The sequence below is a fragment of the Macaca nemestrina genome, chromosome 17, assembly GCF_043159975.1.
Source record: "Macaca nemestrina isolate mMacNem1 chromosome 17, mMacNem.hap1, whole genome shotgun sequence".
Lineage (NCBI taxonomy): Eukaryota > Metazoa > Chordata > Mammalia > Primates > Cercopithecidae > Macaca > Macaca nemestrina.
In genome coordinates this window covers 68,024,794-68,044,934 of record NC_092141.1, presented here as the reverse complement: position 1 = coordinate 68,044,934, position 20,141 = coordinate 68,024,794, and the positions used below count along the sequence as shown (strand labels likewise).

Here is a 20,141-nt window from a genome sequence, read left to right as displayed (position 1 = left end):
GCTCCACCTCCCGGGTTCACGCCATTCTCCTGCCTCAGCCTCCTGAGGAGCTGGGACTACAGGCGCCCGCCACCTCGCCCGGCTAGTTTTTTGTATTTTTAGTAGAGACGGGGTTTCACCATGTTAGCCAGGATGGTCTCGATCTCCTGACCTTGTGATCCGCCCGTCTCGGCCTCCCAAAGTGCTGGGATTACAGGCTTGAGCCACCGTGCCCAGCCATGTGTTCATGTCTTAACTCTTTCTGGGCTGTTTGTTAAGGCTCCTTGATGGCTATCTTTGGAGTTTTTAAAATATTTTATTTTTTATAGTTTTAAAATAGAGACGAGGTCTCACTGTATTGCCTAGGCTAGTCTCAAATACCTGAGCTCAAGCCATCCTCCTTCCTCAGCCTCCCAAAGTGCTGGGATTACAGGCGTGAGCCACTGTATCTGGCCTGATGGTTATCTTTGTATCCTTTATCAACACAGTGCTTTGAACAGAGTAAATACTTATTGAAAACTTGAGTGAAATGTGACTTAATATTTGGCCTCACAGAATACACCAGTAATACAGCACTCACTCACCTGAGGACAGTGGGAGAACAGAAGGTAAGTAGAAGACTGGGTTAAGTATTCATTCTAGCAAATACATTAATCACATGCCTCCCATGTACTTGACACTGGGAATTCAGCAATGAAGAAGGCTCAGACCAAAGTCTAGGCTTTTAGCTTCCTGTCCTATAAAGGATAAGATTCTTAGCTCTATGCTGAGGTAGTAAATTATGAGGGGACTTCAAAATGGCACAGGGTGGTTGAGCAGGATACAGCAATGGTTAAGTTTGGTCGGAAAATAGAAATCAAAAGGAAAATGTGGCTATGGTTACCCCTAGCAAACCTCTTGAATCTCCTTCCTGAGAACCTGCTTTTTTGGGAAGGCACGAGTGCCAGTAAGACTTGGCACTCCTCCTCTTCCGCTTACCCAGAGAAAATGACAGCCTTTCTGCTCAAAACTCATCCCTTCACTTTGTCACCCTATATTTGCATCTTCCATCCTTAGTGTGTGTTTCCGTCCAGTCGTTCGGCAATACACGTACTACACGTTGGACTCTTGGGTAGTCTCTAGGGCTGTAGCAAGGAGCCTTGCTCCCAAGGGACTCATTTACATAATCCTGTGAACAGACCATGAGTAAACAGTGTGCTCAATACTGTGCCTATGTGTGTTAGCCCATGCAGCCAGCCTGAGGAGTCAGGGAAGGCTCCCCTAGGCAAAGACCCCAACCAGAATCAAGTCTTAATGGTTAGACAAGAGCTCCGTCACCCAAAAAGGATTGAGGGCCTACCTTCAACTGAACAGCTAATGCATAATCTCAGAACCTGTGAGTCAAAATTCCCTGGAATAACTCCACTTTATCCCCAATATCCTTGCCACCTAGACCAAGGTCCGTTCACCACCCTGTCCCCAGCACTGACTGCACTGCTGTGGCCACACTAAAACTTGGCTCAAGACAGACAAGTGAGGAAGCTGCTGCGCCAGTATGGCTGGTTGAGGCCGCCCAAGGTCCTAGGAGGAAGCGGGTAAATGCCATATCCAAAAAGACACAGCAGCCTCAGGTTTTATCAGAAGGCAGCAGCTTCCTTCTCCTTCCCCAACCTCTGGCTAAGTCACAAAGCACCACAGCTGTACAACCAGATGGGGGAAGGGAGGAGATTAGAACTGTAGGCTAGAGTAGACAGGTATGGACCAGTTCACAATCACGGTATCCCAAGCAGAAAGTGATGGTGGCTTGGACTAGCATGGTGGTATTAGAGATGGGGTAAAGATTCAAGAGACATCGTTGATAGGCAGAACCAATAGGACTTGGTAATAAACTATTCTCAGGAAAAGGGAGGACTCATGGCTTTCAGCCATGAGCATCCAGCCATGAGCATGGCCTCACCCACTTCCTGACAATTCTAGCCACCATGAGTCCAGGGGCTATAGCCCTTTGCTCTGCCCATTGCTCAGCAAGTTACTTGGGGTTGCAGTTTGATAAGAAAAGACTTCCTGTGGAGGAATCTGAAGGGAAGAAGGAGGAGCTGGTCCATTCCTGCCTGGGAGGTTGTGGAAGAAGGAAGATGGCCAGAGCTTTGTGTCCACTGCAAGCCCTCTGGCTTCTGGAGTGGGCGCTGCTGCTCTTGGGACCTTGTGCTGCCCCTCCAGCCTGGGCCTTGAACCTGGACCCAGTGCATCTCACCTTCTATGCAGGCCCCAATGGCAGCCACTTTGGGTTTTCACTGGACTTCCACAAGGACAGCCATGGGAGGTGAGCTATGAGGGAAGTTTGGGTATTGGGAAAGAGCAGGACCCCTCCCCATCACTGCTTCTGGGGGCTTCAAGTTTCCCATTTGTTATGGCAGTTGAGCAAGGTGACTTGTGGGGCCTATTCAGGTTGATTTCTTGTCAAGAATGCTGAGGTCTGGGGGACTGGCTCAGGTGAAGGTGTAAGGGCAGGGCACAGGTGTGGTGATGGGCACTGAAACTATAGCAAGAACCAAGGGAAGACAAGAGTTGATGCTTTATTTTTTCCCCAAGGGTCAGTTGTATGAACCACACCACCCTCAACACCTTGAAATGTGGAGAGGAGGCTGGGCATGGTGACTCACGCCTGTAATCCCAGCACTTTGGGAGGCCAAGGCGGGTGGATCACCTGAGGTCGAGAGTTCAAGACCAGCCTGACCAACATGGAGAGACTTCGTCTCTACTAAAAAAAGAAAAAAAAAAAATTAGCTGGGCATGGTGGCGCATTCCTGTAATCCCAGTTGCTCGGGAGGCTGAGGCAAGAGAATCATTTGAACCTGAGAGGCAGAGGCTGTGGTGAGCTGAGATCGCGCCATTGCACTCCAGCCTAGGCGAAACTCTGTCTCAAAAAAAAGAAAGAAAGAAAGAAAGAAACGTGGAGAGGAGCACATGTCCTAAAATTGATTTGCAGAACTAAAGTTGTCTACCCTCCCCAATCTTGCATTTCTATTCCATTTCCCTCATCTCCACCAACATTATAAATTTTTGAAAAGAAGCAATAGGTCATTAATGGTTAGTATTGATCAGGCTTCAGAATCAAGAGTGCCCAAGATTAGAGTCTTGGCTCCTCTTCATAGTGTGTACCCTGAGCTACTTACCGTGAGAGACACAGTGCCCACCAGCTTCAGGGGGTGGCAATGGGTGGCAATGGCAGATAGCCTTCAAGTGTCAGCCACTTAGGGGATTTCCCCTGCTGAAGACAGCCAGTTCACTCAAAGTCCCCTCCCAAGATGGCCCACATCCAGTGACTGAACAATGAGAAGTGGGTGAGTGGGGAGAGTGGAGGCGGGGGGTGGGGAGGCATTTGATAAGGGTCCAGCCCTCTTTCCCTCTTTCATCAACTCTAACAATTCTTTTTTTCTCTTTTCTATTTTTTTTTTTTTTGAGACGGGGTTTGGCTCTTGTTGCCCAGGCTGGAGTACGATAGTGCAATCTCCGGCTCACCACAACCTCCACCTTCCAGGTTCAAGCGATTCTCTTGCCTCAGTCTCCCGAGTAGCTGGGATTACAGGCATGTGCCACCACACCCGGTTAATTTTGTATTTTTAGTAGAGATGGGGTTTCTGTCAGGGTAGTCTCGAACTCCCAACCTCAGGTGATCCGCCTGCCTTGGCCTCCCAAAGTGCTGGGATTACAGGCATGAGCCACCACGCCGGGCCTTTTTTTTCTTGTTTTCTTTTGAGACAGAATTTTGCTCTTGTTGCCCAGGCTGGAGTGCAATGGCATGATCCCAGCTCACTGCAACCTCCGCCTCCTGGGTTCAAACGATTTTCCTGTCTCAGCCTCCCGAGTAGCTGGGATTACAGGTGCATGCCACCATGCCTGGCTAATTTTTGTATTTTTAGTAGAGACGGGGTTTCACTATGTTAGCCAGGCTGGTCTCGAACTCCTGACCTCAGGTGATTCGCCCGCCTCAGCCTCCCAAAGTGCTGGGATTACAGGTGTGAGCCACCGCGCCCGGCCAACTCTGACAATTTTGAAAGGTCATTCTAGCTCCAGAGCTTGTGGGTGTTGGCGAATGCTGTCATTGGGCCTGAATCAGCTCAACTCCTTCCTGTGCCCACTCCTGCTTATCTCCCCTCCTATAAGTAGTGATCCCATTGGCACTACTTAAACATTCTGCGGTTAAAAAAAATTATAGACCAGACACAGAGGCTCACGCCTGTAATCCCTTAGCCTCCCAAAGTGCTGGGATTACAGGTGTGAGCCACCATGACTGGCCTATAAAAAAATGTTTTTTGGCCGGGCGCGGTGGCTCAAGCCTGTAATCCCAGCACTTTGGGAGGCCAAGACGGGTGGATCACGAGGTCAGGAGATCGAGACCATCCTGGCTAACACGGTGAAACCCCGTCTCTACTAAAAAATACAAAAAACTAGCCGGGTGAGGTGGCGGGCGCCTGTAGTCCCAGCTACTGGGGAGGCTGAGGCAGGAGAATGACTTTAACCTGGGAGGCGGAGCTTGCAGTGAGCTGAGATCCAGCCACTGCATTCCAGCCTGGGCAACAGAGCGAGACTCCGTCTCAAAAAAAAAAAAAATGTTTTTTAATTAGCTAGGCATGGTGTTGCACACCCACAGTTCCAGCTACTCGGGTGGCTGAGAGGAGAGGATTGCTTGAGCCCTGAAGATCAAGGCTACAGTGAGCTGTGATCGTGCTACTGCACTCCAGCTGGGCAACAGAATGAGACCCGGTCTCAAAACAACAAAATTATTTTTTAAAATTATAGCATTGTTTCAAGAGCATTTGTTATGTATTTGGCTGGGACCATGCTAACCATTACTCGTATTTATTACATTTACTCCTGACCGTTTTGATTGGTTGTGAAAAAGTCATTGGTTGTGAAATTGGTATTCCTATTTCACAAATGGCAGAATTGTGATTTAAACCTAGATCTGCTAGGGTCCTCATCTCTATCAGCACACACACTCCAGCCCCACTTCAGAGGTACCTTCTACCTTCCCTCATTAAAACCAGCTCTCAAGAGGGGATCTGGGCCCGGCGCGATGGCTCACGCCTGTAATCCCAGCACTTTGGGGGGCCAAGGCGGGCGGATCACGAGGTCAGAAGATTGAGACCATCCTGGCTAACATGGTGAAACCCCGTCTCTACTAAAAATACAAAAAATTAGCCGGGCGTGGTGGCGGGCGCCTGTAGTCCCAGCTACTCGGGAGGCTGAGGCAGGAGAATGGCGTGAACCCGGGAGGCGGAGCTTGCAGTGAGCCGAGATCGCGCCACTGCACTCCAGCCTGGGGACAGAGCGAGACTGCGAGACTGCATCTCAAAAAAAAAAAAAAAAAAAAAAGAGGGGATCTGGTAGCAGTCAAGACAGGCATTCTAGGGAGCACGTGAACCTCTGGTTCTTGTTATGGGTGGAAGTCTGGAGATGTTGTACAGAATTTAGGTCTTTTTCAGCAAAGATCTCAAACCCCTTATAGTCCCAGCTTTACTCTCAACTCACTGGGTTACTTTACGCACGTGATTGCCCGCGCTGAGAATCAGTTTCACTGTCCATAAGATGAAGTACACCTCGATGGTCTGTGGGGTGTCATTGAGGAAAGATGGTCCGGTGCCCCCATGCCACATCGCCTTCCGGGCAGTGCTCCCAGCGCCGGCGCCAGGGTCTGGGATACGCTGGAATCTGCGTGGCGCTCACCCAGCTTTCCTATGCAGAGTGGCCATCGTGGTGGGCGCCCCACGGACGCTGGGTCCCAGCCAGGAGGAGACGGGCGGCGTGTTCCTGTGCCCCTGGAGGGCCGAGGGCGGCCAGTGCCCCTCGCTACTCTTTGACCTCCGTGAGTCCCAGGCAAGGAGAGCAAGGGTGGGGCCAGAGGGACGTGGACTGCCGGGCTTCAGCGCTCCACCCCTTCTTGTGCCTTCCAGGTGATGAGACCCGAAATGTAGGCTCCCAAACTTTACAAACCTTCAAGGCCCGCCAAGGACTAGGGGCGTCGGTCGTCAGCTGGAGCGACGTCATTGTGGTGGGCCCCGCGGTACAGGGCACCGGGAACAGTCGGGGGCAGGGACACGCGGGGCCGGCAGGAGCTCAAGTCTCGCGCCCTTCCCCACTCTCCTGTGGCATTTCTCCAGGCCTGCGCCCCCTGGCAGCACTGGAACGTCCTAGAAAAGACCGAGGAGGCTGAGAAGACGCCCGTAGGCAGCTGCTTTTTGGCTCAGCCAGAGAGCGGCCGCCGCGCCGAGTACTCCCCCTGTCGCGGGAACACTCTGAGCCGCATTTACGTGGAAAAGAATTTTAGTAAGCGCCCTCGACGACCTGGCCCCGCCCACTCGCGACGACTTAGTCCCGCCCCCATCGGATCCCGCCCCCAGCGCCGCAGCGGTTGCTTTGGATCTGGCCTAGCCCCAGGGCCCAGCCGACTCCAGGGCCCGCCCCTGTAGGATCCCACCAGCCCTCCTCTGGGCGCTCGCGCACCTCCCTCCAGCCCTGCGCTGACCCCTCCTCCTTGTCTCCCGCAGGCTGGGACAAGCGTTACTGTGAAGCGGGCTTCAGCTCCGTGGTCACTCAGGCAAGTAGGGAGCAAAAGCGGACGGGGGCGACCCCCAAACAGGGACCCCTCTCACCCTCAGGGCTTCCCTTCCAGGCCGGGGAGCTGGTGCTTGGGGCTCCTGGAGGCTATTATTTCTTAGGTACGTGCCCATCCGTATACCTCCCTCCCTTCTCGCGGCCCGGGGAGACCCCTGGGGTTTGGGCCCCACACCCGCTGTCCCTCCGGCCCTAGGTCTCCTGGCCCAGGCTCCAATTGCGGATATTTTCTCGAGTTACCGCCCAGGCATCCTTTTGTGGCACGTGTCCTCCCAGAGCCTCTCCTTCGACTCCAGCAACCCAGACTACTTCGACGGCTACTGGGGTAACACCTCCCTTCCAGACTTCCAGCACCCCAAGGGTCACCGCTCACCGCAGACGGTCAGGTCTTGCCCCTGCGGGAGCCTCCATGCCCACCCCTGCCGGCCGGCCCACCGCCTAAGTCGCTCCCGCCCTCAGCTCCTGCGGCTTCCCCGCAGACCGCCCACCTCCCATGCGCCCACCGCTCCCTTCCACCGCGTACTCGTAGTGCAGTCTGGGGCAGGGCTTGGCCCCTCGAAGGCCTCCGTTTTTCCATCTGCACAAGGCAGAGCTGGGGCTGAGTGGCCTTAATCTCCTCCTTCCTTGCCCTCCGTTCCCTCCCTGCTTCCTCCCCCGGGAAAGACTAATTTGCGCCCGTGTCCTCAGGGTACTCGGTGGCCGTGGGCGAGTTCGACGGGGATCTCAACACTACAGGCAAGAAATCCACTTAGGGCGGGAGTTAGGGAGCCCAGCCCGGGGAGGAGCGCCGTCCTGGAATCTCCCCTGTGTAGGGAGATCTTCCCGCACATAAATCTTCCCTGGGGGCAGAACGGGGAGCGGGAAGTGGGTAGGGTCTAAGGCTCTCATTCCCTGAGCCTGGCTCTCCCTTTCGCCAGAGTATGTCGTCGGTGCCCCCACTTGGAGCTGGACGCTGGGAGCGGTAAGTGCCCCCACCAACTGGGCATCCCGAAGCCCCTTATCCCAGTCCTCAGGCTGACAACCCCTGAGCGCCTCCCCCCCCCCCCCCCCCCGCCACCAAACCGCCCTTTCTCACCTGGAGTGGGAGGCTGCTTTGGGTACAAGAATGATGCTCTCCCCTTCGCTGTCCGTGCAGGTGGAAATTTTGGGCTCCTACTTCCAGAGGCTGCACCGGCTACATGGAGAGCAGGTGGGGGCCAGGTCCCAGTGGGAGTGGCTGGGTGGAGGGGTAACTGAGACTTCAGAATATTTCACGGGAGGTGAGGGCCCATTTCTTAGAGAGGATGCTGGTCCAGCGACCTGAATGATGGTGCTCCTCATCTTGCAGATGGCTTCGTATTTTGGGCATTCAGTGGCTGTCACTGACGTCAACGGGGATGGGTGAGGAGGGGTATGCCCCACCCCTACCCAGTTGGGTCCCAAATTACCAGAGCTGCCCTCTGTCTCTCTTTCCTAGCCCCTCCTCTCACGTTACGTGTTCACCGGGGGAACACGAGAGCAAGGGTGGGGGAGATTTGGCCCTAGCCCCAACATCCCCCTGGTCCAGTCCCATATAACCACTCATCTGGCCCACAGGAGGCATGACCTGCTGGTGGGTGCTCCACTGTATATGGAGAGCCGGGCAGACCGAAAACTGGCGGAAGTGGGGCGTGTGTATTTGTTCCTGCAGCCGCGAGGCCCCCACACGCTGGGTGCCCCCAGCCTCCTGCTGACTGGCACACAGCTCTATGGGCGATTCGGCTCTGCCATCGCACCCCTGGGCGACCTCGACCAGGATGGCTACAATGGTGAGGGAAGAGAGGAGCCCTACTAGGTGCAGAGGGGTTAACAGACACACAAAAAGCATGGAGTTGGCCTGAGGGCAGCCAGAACGAGGATGGGTTTTAAGCATATAAGTATGTAGCTTAGACACCTGGGGTGCTAAATGGAGAGCAGATGGGAGAGATGAAGGAGACTAATTAGGATGTGTTTGCCTTAATCCGGGCAAGAGACAATGACCACCTGGATGTGGATTTTGGCGGTGGAGTTAGAGATGGGAGTGACTTCACAGATATTTAGGACTTGGATTCTTAGGACTTGGTGGGAGACTGGATGTGGGGCCAGGGGAGAGATTGGAGTTGGGTGCCTGTGATGCCCTCCACTGCCTGGAACTCAGGCCGTGCAGCAGGTGCTGGGGAGAGGTGGGAGATCAGCAGTTCAGCTCTGGACCTGTTGAGCTTGAAGGGCTTGGGTGCTTTAGGCAGAAATATCCAAAGAACAGTGGGAGTGGCTTTCCCCGCTTCCACAAGATCGATCTGAATGGGAGACGGGTTTGGGGAAAGTGGATGAGGTCCCGGGACCTGTGAAATTAGAAGAGGCCCAGGATAGAGCCCTGGGGAGCAAAAGCATTTAGGTGACTCATACAGGAGGTGAGTCTGAGGAAGAGACGGAGAAGTGTCCAGAGAGGGAGGAGGGAACCCAGGGGGTGTGATGGCCAGGGACTCAAGGAAGAGCATGTGTTAAAAAGCATGTGCAGGAGGAAGTGGGTGCTGCAGCTCCTGATGCTGCTGCAAGGTACAATTCGATGGGGCTGGAGAAATATCCATGGGCTTTAGCAAGAAGAGGGTGCTGGGCACGATGGCTCATGCCTGTAATCCCAGCTACTTGGGAAATTGAGGCAGGAGAATCTCTGGAACCCAGGAAGTGGAGGTTGCACTGAGCTGAGATCGCGCCACTACTGCACTCCAGCATGGGCGACAGAGCAAGACTCCATGTCAGCGAAAGAAAGAAAGAGAAAGAGAGAGAGAGAGAGAAAAGAAAGAAAGAAAGAAAAAGAGGGGAGGAGGTTATTGGTGACAGTGACATAAATTGATTCAGGTCAAGGTAGGGTCAAAAGCCAGAATGCAATTAGGTAAGGTATGAATGGAGGTGAAAAATTGGAGGCAGCTAATGTAAACAGCTCTTTCAACAGGTTTGTGGTAAAAAGGAATTTGAGGAATAGAAAGAAAAAAAAAAAGGACATGTTTGACTATGAGAGGGAAAAGAGAAAAGGTGATTATGGAAAAGATGAGGGTCAAGGGAAGATTATTTCAATGTAGAAGAACATGGAGTAGGTTGAAAATGATGTTGTGGGGAAATGGGGGGATGAGCCAGCAGAGAGTCCCTGTGATGCCTCAGGGAGTGGGAGGATGACTGGCCCAGTGTCAGGGTAAAGGAGGGAAACCTCTTCCAGGGTCAAATGGGGAAGCGGGAAGAAAGTCAGTATGGGATTATAGCATAACAGTGGGCTGCTTCTCTTCCTGAAGTAAGGGATTATGTCACCTGCTGAAGGAAATGACGGGGCTGGGAGCTTGATGGAATGGAGAGGTTAGAAATAGATGCTAGATGGCCAGGCACGGTGGCTCACACCCGGAATCCCAGCACTTTGGGAGGCCGAGGCAGGAGGATCACTTGAGCCGAAGAGTTTGAGACCAGCCTGGGCAACACAGGGATATCTTGTCTCTATAAGATTTTTTTAAAATTAGCTGGGCATGGTGGTTGTAGTCTCAACTGCTCGGGAAGCTGAGGTGGGAGGATTGCTTTAGCCCAGAAGGTTGAGGCTGCAGTAAGCCATGGTTGCACCACTGCACTCCAGCCTGAATGACAGAGCAAGACTGTCTTAAAAATAAAAAAATATTAAAAGGTGGCTCACACCTGTAATCCCAGCACTTTGGGAGCCCAAAGTGAGCAGATCACTTGAGGTCAGGAGTTCGAGACCAGCCTGGCCAATGTGGTGAAACCCTGTTTCTACTAAAAATACAAAAATTAGCCGAGAATGGTGGTAGGCGTCTGTAATCCCAGCTACTAGAGAGGCTGAGGCACAAGAATCACTTTAACGGGGGAGGCACAGGTTGCAGTGAGCCGAGATCGCACCACTGCACTCCAGCCTGGACAACAGAGCAAGGCTCTATCTCAAATAATAATAATAATAATAAATTTAGAAAAAGGAATAATGATGCTTAATTTTCAGGATATATTTTCCTCAATAGACAGTAAGAGTTGTCAATGTTTTTATAACAATCCTACTTGGCAGGTCCCTCTCCCACCTGATTGTCAACTCCTGGAGGGTAAGGCAGTGCCTCCTTCACCTACCCTTTGTACCCCTTTCCCGGTCTCCTGGGATGTGCCCAGAGAAGCTCAGGAAAGCTTTACAGTCATCTAGGGAGGCTGAATAACAATCAGCCACTCCCTTTCTGTTACTCTTCCAGACATTGCAGTGGCTGCCCCCTACGGGGGTCCCAGTGGCCGGGGCCAAGTGCTGGTGTTCCTGGGTCAGAGTGAGGGGCTGAGTTCACGTCCCTCCCAGGTCCTGGACAGCCCCTTCCCCACAGGCTCTGCCTTTGGCTTCTCCCTTCGAGGTGCTGTAGACATCGATGACAACGGATACCCAGGTGCCCTAGACCGCCTCCAGTTAGAAATGCCCAAGAAAGGCCCTTGGACTTTTGCTGGAAGTGCCGAGAGACACAGCCAGGGGCTCATGGCTGGCCTGGTGTCCCACTGTGGACTGCCAGAGGGGCTGGGTGAAACCTCCAGTGGGGGAGGTGGTGTGGGGAAACCCCTGGGAAGATGAGATGAGGATCCCACGCCCTCTCTAATGGCCAATTCTGACCCCTTCCTCGATGTCTGTAGACCTGATTGTGGGAGCTTACGGGGCCAACCAGGTGGCTGTGTACAGGTAAGCGCTGGCTCCAGGGGCAGGATGGGGAAGGTCCCATGCCATCAGAGGAGGCCAGGCCAGGAGGAGCCACAGTGGCAAGCCTACCCCATCACCCCATCCCATCAGAGCTCAGCCAGTGGTGAAGGCCTCTGTCCAGCTACTGGTACAAGATTCACTGAATCCTGCTGTGAAGAGCTGTGTCCTACCCCAGACCAAGACACCCGTGAGCTGGTGAGGAGGCAGAGGGCATGGGCCTTGAAGGATCTGGGACCTCAGAAAGGCCCCAACCCCTGAGCCCCACTTACGTCTTTGCAGCTTCAAAATCCAGATGTGTGTTGGAGCCACTGGGCACAACATTCCTCAGAAGCTGTGTGAGTGGCATGAAGGGGATAGGAGGGAGGTGGGCTTGGACTCCCCCGGAGGCTGGCCAGGGAGGTCCTGACTCTTCTGCTTGCCCTGCCAGCCCTAAATGCCGAGCTGCAGTTGGACCGGCAGAAGCCCCGCCAGGGCCGGCGGGTGCTGCTGCTGGGCTCTCAACAGGCAGGCACCACCCTGAACCTGGATCTGGGCGGAAAGCACAGCCCCATCTGCCACACCACCATGGCCTTCCTTCGAGTACGCCCAGGCAGGGGATTGGCAGGGCTGGGCGAGTAGAACACACCCACTGCACTTGTTCTTCCAGCCCCAGGGTACTGAGCTGGGTGCTGTGAGTCCGGGGGTAGTCAGGACACGGTGCCTACTGGCCAGAAGGTGGGATGTGTATGGCAGCAAGATGGCCTGACTCTTGCCCCCGTCCTAGGATGAGGCAGAATTCCGGGACAAGCTGAGCCCCATTGTGCTCAGCCTCAATGTGTCCCTGCCGCCCACGGAGGCTGGAATGGCCCCTGCTGTCGTGCTGCATGGAGACACCCATGTGCAGGAGCAGGTAGGGACAGGTGTGGACAAGCAAGGGAGGTGCAGGACCCCTGACAAGTCAAGATTAGAGTTAGTACCAAGATGCAATGTGAACCCCAAAACCTTGATGTGATTCCAAACCGTAATGAAAACCTCAAACTCCGGCCAGTCGAGGTGGCTCACACCTGTAAAAGCCAGCACTTTGGGAGACTGAGGTGGGCGGATTGCCTGAGGTCAGGAGTTGGAGACTGACCTGGCCAACATAGTGAAACCCCATCTCTACTAAAAATACAAAAAAATTAGCTAGGCATGGTGATGCACACCTGTAATTCCAGCTAATTGGGAGGCTGAGGCAGGAGAATCACTTGAACCCGGGAGGCAGAGGTTGCAGTAATTGTGCCACAGCACTCCAGCCTGGGTGACAGAGCGAGACTCTGTCTCAAAAAAAAAAAAAAAAAGGCCGGGAGCAGTGGCTCCTGTCTGTAATGCCAGCACTTTGGGAGGCTGGGAGGCCGAGGTGGGCAGATCACGAGGTCAGGAGATCGAGACCATCCTGGCTAACACGGTGAAACCCCATGTCTACTAAAAATACACACAAAAAAAATTAGCCAGGTGTGGTGGTGGGCGCCCGTAGTCCCAGCTACTCGGGAGGCTGAAGCAGGAGAATGACGTGAACCAGGGAGGTGGAGCTTGCAGTGAGCCAAGATTGTGCCACTGCACTCCAGCCTGGGCGACAGAGCAAGACTCTGTCTCCAAAAAAATAAAATAAACACCTAACAATCCCAGTATCCTCTAAGCTCTAATGTAAATTGATAAACCCTGACATTGTCTCAAACCTCCAAATAAACCCCAGAGCCCCATCTCCAAACTCCTTTTCATCCTCAGATCTTCTTACTCCCTAAGCCCCTATGTGAACCCAAAGCCCACTGTTTTCCTCACCCTGATGTAATCCCCAAACCTCACACGTCCCCAGCTTACCCACACACCCCAATGTGTCCCCCTAGACACGAATCGTCCTGGACTGCGGGGAAGATGACGTGTGTGTGCCCCAGCTTCAGCTCACTGCCAGCGTGTGAGGAGGCCTCCCACTCCGCCCGATCCTGGCCCTTTCTGCCTGTCATACCTGCTCCCCACCTGAGTCCCCTCTCTTCCCACATCCTGGGCCCAGACCCAGGCCATCTGGCTTCACTCCTCTTTCCCCACAGGACAGGCTCCCCGCTCCTAGTTGGGGCAGATAATGTCCTGGAGCTGCAGATGGACACAGCCAACGAGGGCGAGGGAGCCTATGAAGCAGAGCTGGCCGTGCACCTGCCCCAGGGGGCCCACTACATGCGGGCCCGAAGCAACGTTGAGGTACAGCCCCCACCCTGGGAACAGTACACAGGACCTGGGAGTCGCTGGAGCCTTGGCTCTCTCGTCTCCCTGCCTGAGAGTCTCTCTTCTCTTCTGCTTTGCTGTCAAAGATGTAATTTTTTATTTTTTTATTTGAAAGAGGAATACTTGCTAATGGCACAGAATTCCAGAACTCTATTACAAAAACCAGAAAAACAAAAAAGGCTTAGGAACCAAATGTTGACAGGAACCTCTGTTAACATTTGGAGGATTTCCTTCCAGTCTTTTTTTCAATATTGACTGGCACTCACATAAGTATATATTTATTTTTTATGTTGTTAATGTAGTTTATAATAATGGGGTCATACTCTAATGCTTTGTGTTTTTTATTTCCAAAATGAAAATGCATAAAAAGTAATAGTGCTACAGCAATACACACACTAGCATGTGACAGTCCCTTGAGATCCCACCCCAAGAAACCCCCCTCCCCACCTTGGCACACAAATCTTTCCAGACCTTCCAAGGGAGCTTAAATATATATATATGACGCTGATGCTCTGTAATTTCTTTCTTGAAACTGCTCTCCTGAAGGGCTTTGAGAGACTCATCTGTAACCAGAAGAAAGAGAATGAGACCAGGGTGGTGCTGTGTGAGCTGGGCAATCCCATGAAGAAGAACACCCAGGTGAGGCTGCTGGGTCGTGGTGCCGGGTCTCCACCAGTGGCTCGTGAACAACCAGATTTTAGGGGTCAGGTTTTAGAACCGCATAGTTCTGGGCCAGAATCTTGGACCTCACACTCCCTCGCCCCATGTGCTTGGGTGAGTGACTTTCCCTCTCTGAGCCCCTTTACCCAGTGGGCTTCCAGGTAAAATAGAAATAATAATGGTGGCCTGGCGCGGTGGCTCACGCCTGTAATCCCAGCACACTGGGAGGCCGAGATGGGTGGATCATGAGGTCGGGAGTTCAAGACCAGCCAGGACAACAGCGAAACCCCGTCTCTACTAAAAATACAAAAATTACCTGTGCATGGTGGCGCACGCCTATAGTCCCAGCTCCTCAGGAGGCTGAGGCAGGAAAATCACTTGAACCTGAGAGGTGGAGGTTGCAGTGAGCCGAGATCATGCCACTGCACTCCAGCCTGGGTGACAGAGCAAGACTCCATCTCAGAAAAAAGAAAGAAAAGAAAGAATAATGGTGATCTTGAAGGGTGAAGACTGGAGGCCACATTCAGGGCAGAGCTGTCCGAAGTGGAGCATTTGGGCAGTGACCTTGACCCTCCTCATCTCCCAGATAGGAATTGCGATGTTGGTGAGCGTGGGGAATCTGGAAGAGGCTGGGGAGTCTGTGTCCTTCCAGCTGCAGATCCGGAGGTACTGACCCAGCAAGCGTGCCTACCCACCACCCTTCCCCTGTCTGACCCCCGTGCAGAGCCCCTCAGCTCCCTTCCATACAAAAGGGTCTTTTGAGGCCAGGTACGGTGGTTCACACCTGTAATCCCAGCACTTTGCAAGGCCAAGGCAGGCAGATCACTGGAGGTCAGGAGTTGGAGACCAACCTGGCCAACATGGTGAAACCCCATCTCTACTAAAAATATAAAAATTAGCTGGGTGTGGTGGTGTGCACCTACAATCCCAACTACTCAGGAGGCTGAGGCAGGAGAATAGCTTGAACTGAACCTGGGAGGTGGAGGTTGCAGTGAGCTGAGATTGGGCCCCTGCACTCCAGCCTTCCAGCCTGGGTGACAGAGCGAGACTCCGTCTCAAAAAAAAAAAAAAAAGGTCTTTGAAGAAGCCTAGTTCCCTTTCTTCCTCAGAGACTTACATCTGAGTCTTGGAGCCGTAGAGGACGTTCTTTCCCAAGGCCTAACTTCAGTGTGGCATGCTGTTTGTATAATTAGCTTTCTCTGAACTCTCTAAAATTCTGGCCTCACCCTCAGAGAGTCACTGGGCTGGTGTCCCTGGCCCTGTTTCTCCTCATCCCCTCCCCTCTAGCAAGAACAGCCAGAATCCAAACAGCAAGATTGTGCTGCTGGATGTGCCAGTCCGGGCAGAGGCCCAAGTGGAGCTGCGAGGGTGAGAGGCCAGGGGTGGAGAATGGAGGTGGTATTCAGGGCTCTCAACTCCAGGGGGCGCTGGGGAACCCCACAGGCCAGTCAGGGCATCACACTCTCTCTGGGGGTCTTGGGCACCTGCAGGAACTCCTTTCCAGCCTCCCTGGTGGTGGCTGCAGAAGAAGGTGACAGGGAGCAGAACAGCTTGGACAGCCGGGGACCCAAAGTGGAGCACACCTATGAGGTAGGGAGGAGCCTCGCGTCCCGGGCTGGGGTGAGCGAGTCCTTAGAACTCCAGGTGAGGGGCTGAGCTCCCCGCACCCTGCCACCACCACCCCTCCAGCTCCACAACAATGGCCCTGGGACTGTGAATGGCCTTCACCTCAGCATCCACCTCCCGGGGCAGTCCCAGCACTCTGACCTGCTCTACATCCTGGATATACAGCCCCAGGGGGGCCTTCAGTGCTTCCCACAGCCTCCTGTCAACCCCCTCAAGGTGAGAGCTGGGTGGAAGAAAGAGCTGTGAAGGGGGCCCCAGACCAACCACCGGGGCACCTCTGTGGGCTGGGGTTCGGCAGAGACCTGGGCCTGACCACTCTTTTGCCCTACCAGGTGGACTGGGGGCTGCCCACCCCCAGCCCCTCCCCCGTTCACCCGGCCCACCACAAGCGGGATCGCAGACAGATCTTCCTGCCAGAGCCCGAGCCGCCCTCGAGGCTTCAGGATCCAGTTCTCGTAGTGAGCAGGCTCTCTGGTCTCCAGTGGGGCCTCCCCGGGGCCCAAGGGGCAGAGGGGATGGGAGGAGGGAGAGGGGTCCGGGTGTGCTGTGGGCCTCTGTGGGCCACGCTTGGTCCCACGGAGCACTTCAACATGGAGGAGCACACTGGCTTGTGCCTGGGGTGAGCTGAAAGACACCTGCACTTTTTTAAAGCTTCCCAGTACGTTAAGGAACATAAAATAATGCCAAAGCAAGGTTATCATAGCTCTGGGCATTGCGTGCTGGGGTATGACCCTCCCTGCATCTCTGGGACTATGTGAGCAAGCCCGTGGAGAGCCAGCATCCGAAGCTTGGATCCAAGGCCCTTCCTGATGGGGAGGCCATCGCTCCCTGAACCCCCGGCCCCCTCTGCGTTGGGTCCTGGGGGTAAGGGCGGGGGGGTGATGGGGCGATGGGCCAGGACGGGCTGGGAACTGACGACGCCTCCCCTCAGAGCTGCGACTCGGCGCCCTGTACTGTGGTGCAGTGTGACCTGCAGGAGATGGCACGCGGGCAGCGGGCCATGGTCACGGTGCTGGCTTTCCTGTGGCTGCCCAGCCTCCACCAGGTGGGGCGGGCCGTAGGGTGGCAGGGCCGGGCCTTCTAGGCGGGGACCACTTTGCTCTGGGAGGGGCGGGGTTTGGTGTGGGAAGGCAGGAAGAGAGGGAAGGCAAGGTTTACTTTGGGGGATTGCAGGGGATTAGGCCAGAGGCAGGGCTTCCCCGCCGGGAGTGTGGGACCCGGACTCCTGCAACCAATAGGCCTCGTGTGGGTGTTTATGGCTTTCAACCCCAACCTGTCCAGAGGCCACTGGATCAGTTTGTGCTGCAGTCACAGGCATGGTTCAACGTGTCCTCCCTCCCCTATGCCGTGCCCCCGCTCAGCCTGCCACGAGGGGAAGCTCAGGTGAGTGGGGGGGGCTGGAGCAGAGACCAGTCCTGCAGGACCCATTGTCCCCAGTCAGTGACCAGTCAGGAAGGTCTGAGGGGTGGTATGGGTGGGTGGCATGGCTGGAGGTCACCAGCCTGAGGTTTGAGTCTTTATGAAAGGCAGGTGTCTGCCGGGTGTGGTGGCTTATGCCTGTAATCCCAGCACTTTGGGAAGCTGAGGCAGGTGGATCATGAAGTCAAGAGATTGAGACCATCCTGGCCAACATGGTGAAACCCTGTCTCTACTAAAAATACAAAAATTAGCTGGGCGTGGTGGCACGCACCTGTAGTCCCAGCTACTCGAGAAGCTGAGGCAGGAGAATCTCTTGAACCCAGGAGGTGGAGGTTGCAGTGAGTGGAGATCACGCCACTGCACTCTAGCCTGGTGACAGAGTGAGACTCCATCTAAGAAAGAAAGAAAGAAAGAAGGAAGGAAAGAAGGAAGGAAGGAAGGAAGGAAGGAAGGAAGGAAGGAAGGAAGGAAGGAAGGGAGGGAGGGAGGGAGGGAGGAAGGAAGGAAGGAAGGAAGGAAGGAAGGAAGGAAGGAAGGAAGGAAGTAAAGAAGGAAAGGCAGGTGTCAAGGTGACTGAGAAGACACGTGGGTTTGCCCCCAGGTGCGGACACAGCTGCTTCGGGCCTTGGAGGAGAGGGCCATTCCAATCTGGTGGGTGCTGGTGGGTGTGCTGGGCGGCCTGCTGCTGCTCACCATCCTGGTCCTGGCCATGTGGAAGGTGAGGTGTGAAGGACAGTGGAATCTCCAGTGGGGCACAGGCTTGGCCCCGCCTTGCCTCACAGGGAGTCAAGGAGAGATGGTGGCCCACCCAAGTGGGTAATCCAGGGACCAGGGATCTATGTCTCCATTATTAGAATGTCATTCTCGGCCCAGTGGGGTGGCTCACACCTGTAATCCCAGCACTTTGGGAGGCCAAGGCAGGTAGATCACCTGAGGTCAAGAGTTCAAGACCAGCCTGGCCAAAATGGTGAAACCCCGTTTCTACTAAAAATACCAAAATTAGCCAGGCGTGGTGACACATGCCTGTAATCTCAGCTACTCGGGAGGCTGAGGCAGTAGAGGCGGAGGTTGCGATGAGCCAAGATCACGCCACTGCACTCCAGCTTGGGCAACAGAGCGAGCCTCCATCTCCAAAAAAGAAAGAAAGAAAGAAAGAAAAGAAAGAAAGAAAGAAATAGAATGTATTTCTCTAGTAGAGCAAAAAAGGTAAAACAAACACACAAACCCAAAAAATGTCATTCTCCTGGGAACACTTCCAGGTACATACTACTGGAAAGGACAGCACCTGAAATTCTGGGGCCTTTAGACACCCCTGCCACCAGAAAGAATCAGAGGATATAGAGGGTATATAGGGTGTAAGTTCTGCCTTCAGGAATTCCTGGCTGGTCTTGAGGACAAGACGCACTTCCTCCTAGCTCTGCCCTTCCCCTTGAGTGAGGCAAGAGGTCCAAGGACTGGTTTAGACCCTATTCCTCGCTTCCTATGTGGCCCTGGAGGGTCACTCGCTCCTCTGCACCTGGAGAAGTCTCAAGTACACTGAAGGGAAGACATAGTGCTTTCAGGGAAAACCACACACTAGACCCACAATAATCGAACACATACCATCATATGCTCGAGTCACGTAGACACAAACTTCAGTATAAGAAAAATTCCAGGCTGGGTGCGGTGGCTCACTCCTGTAATCCCAGCACTTTAGGAGGCCGAGGCAGACGGATCACAAGGTCAGGAGTTGGAGACCAGCCTGACCAACATGGTGAAACCCCGTCTCTACTAAAAATACAAAAATTAGCCAGGCATGGTGGCGCACGCCTGTAGTCCCAGCAACTCAGGAGGCTGAGGCAGGAGAATCACTTGAACCAGGGAGGCAGAGGTTGCAGTGAGCCAAGATTGCGCCACTGCACTCCAGCCTGGGCAACAGAGTGAGATTTCGTCTCAAAAATAAAATAAAATAAAATAAAAATTCCAGATGGGGGCCAGGTGCGGTGGAGCACTTGAGGCCAGGAGTTTGGGACAACATAGTGAGACTCCATCTCTACAAAAAAGTTTTTTTAAAAAAATTAGTCAGGTGTGGTAGTTCACACCTGTAGTCCCAGCTGCTTGGGAGGCTAAGAGGTGAGAGGATTGCCTGGGCAACAGAGAAAGACCCTGTCTCTAAAAATAAAATAGAAAAATTCAGAGGCCAGGCACAGTGGCTTATGCCTGTAAATCCCAGCACACTGGGAGGCTGAGGCAGGCAGATTACCTGAGGTCAGGAGTTTGAGACCAGCCTGGCCAACAGGGTGAAACCCCATCTCTACTAAAAATTAGCTGGGCGTGGTGGCACACACCTGTAAACCCAGCTACTTGGGAGGCTGAGGCATGAGGCATTTTTTTGAACCCGGGAGGTGGAGGCTGCATTGAGCCGAGATCGAGCCACTACATTACAGCCTGGGTGACAGAGTGAGACTCCATCTAAAAAAAAGAAAAAAAAAAACTCGGGAGAAAAAACAAAAACCCAACAATTTGTTCCATGCATTATCTGTAAATGTCAAAAGGCATCCATTTGTGAGTACAGTGGGGTTCGTGTTCTGTGCTGGTCCAGGGAGGTGCTCGTAGCTAGCATACTTCCTCACACGTGCTCTGGGGCTGACAGATCATCTCTATACCCTGACCTTGGCCCCCGTGTACCCCCAGGTCGGCTTCTTCAAGCGGAACCGGCCACCCCTGGAAGAAGATGATGAAGAGGGGGAGTGATGGTGCAGCCTATACTGTTCTAGCAGGAGGGTTGGGCGTGCTACCTGCACCACCCCTTCTCCAATGAGTTGCCTCCAAGCTTCGGGTTGGAGCTGTTCCATGGGGTCCTCTTGGTGTCATTTCCCTCCCAACAGAGCTGGGTCACCCCCTCCTGCTGCCTAATAAAGAGACTGAGCCCTGA

The 20,141-nt window shown here is 53.9% G+C and overlaps 1 protein-coding gene across 1 annotated transcript; it reads left to right on the top strand.

Moving 5' to 3' along the window:
• The first annotated feature begins 1,373 nt into the window (after positions 1-1,373).
• Positions 1,374-20,141, top strand: LOC105469039 (integrin subunit alpha 2b). The gene is made up of 30 exons (XM_011719593.3): positions 1,374-2,281; positions 5,706-5,827; positions 5,916-6,013; positions 6,123-6,288; positions 6,510-6,559; positions 6,635-6,680; positions 6,773-6,901; positions 7,264-7,311; positions 7,494-7,537; positions 7,712-7,765; positions 7,904-7,956; positions 8,152-8,363; positions 10,803-10,985; positions 11,224-11,269; positions 11,378-11,482; positions 11,567-11,622; positions 11,715-11,866; positions 12,051-12,176; positions 13,150-13,217; positions 13,351-13,498; positions 14,069-14,161; positions 14,769-14,848; positions 15,470-15,550; positions 15,673-15,772; positions 15,872-16,024; positions 16,141-16,266; positions 16,740-16,853; positions 17,090-17,191; positions 17,829-17,945; positions 19,901-20,141. The coding sequence occupies exons 1-30, from the start codon at positions 1,941-1,943 to the stop codon at positions 19,958-19,960; spliced, it is 3,273 nt and encodes a 1,090-aa protein (XP_011717895.2). The 5' UTR covers positions 1,374-1,940; the 3' UTR covers positions 19,961-20,141.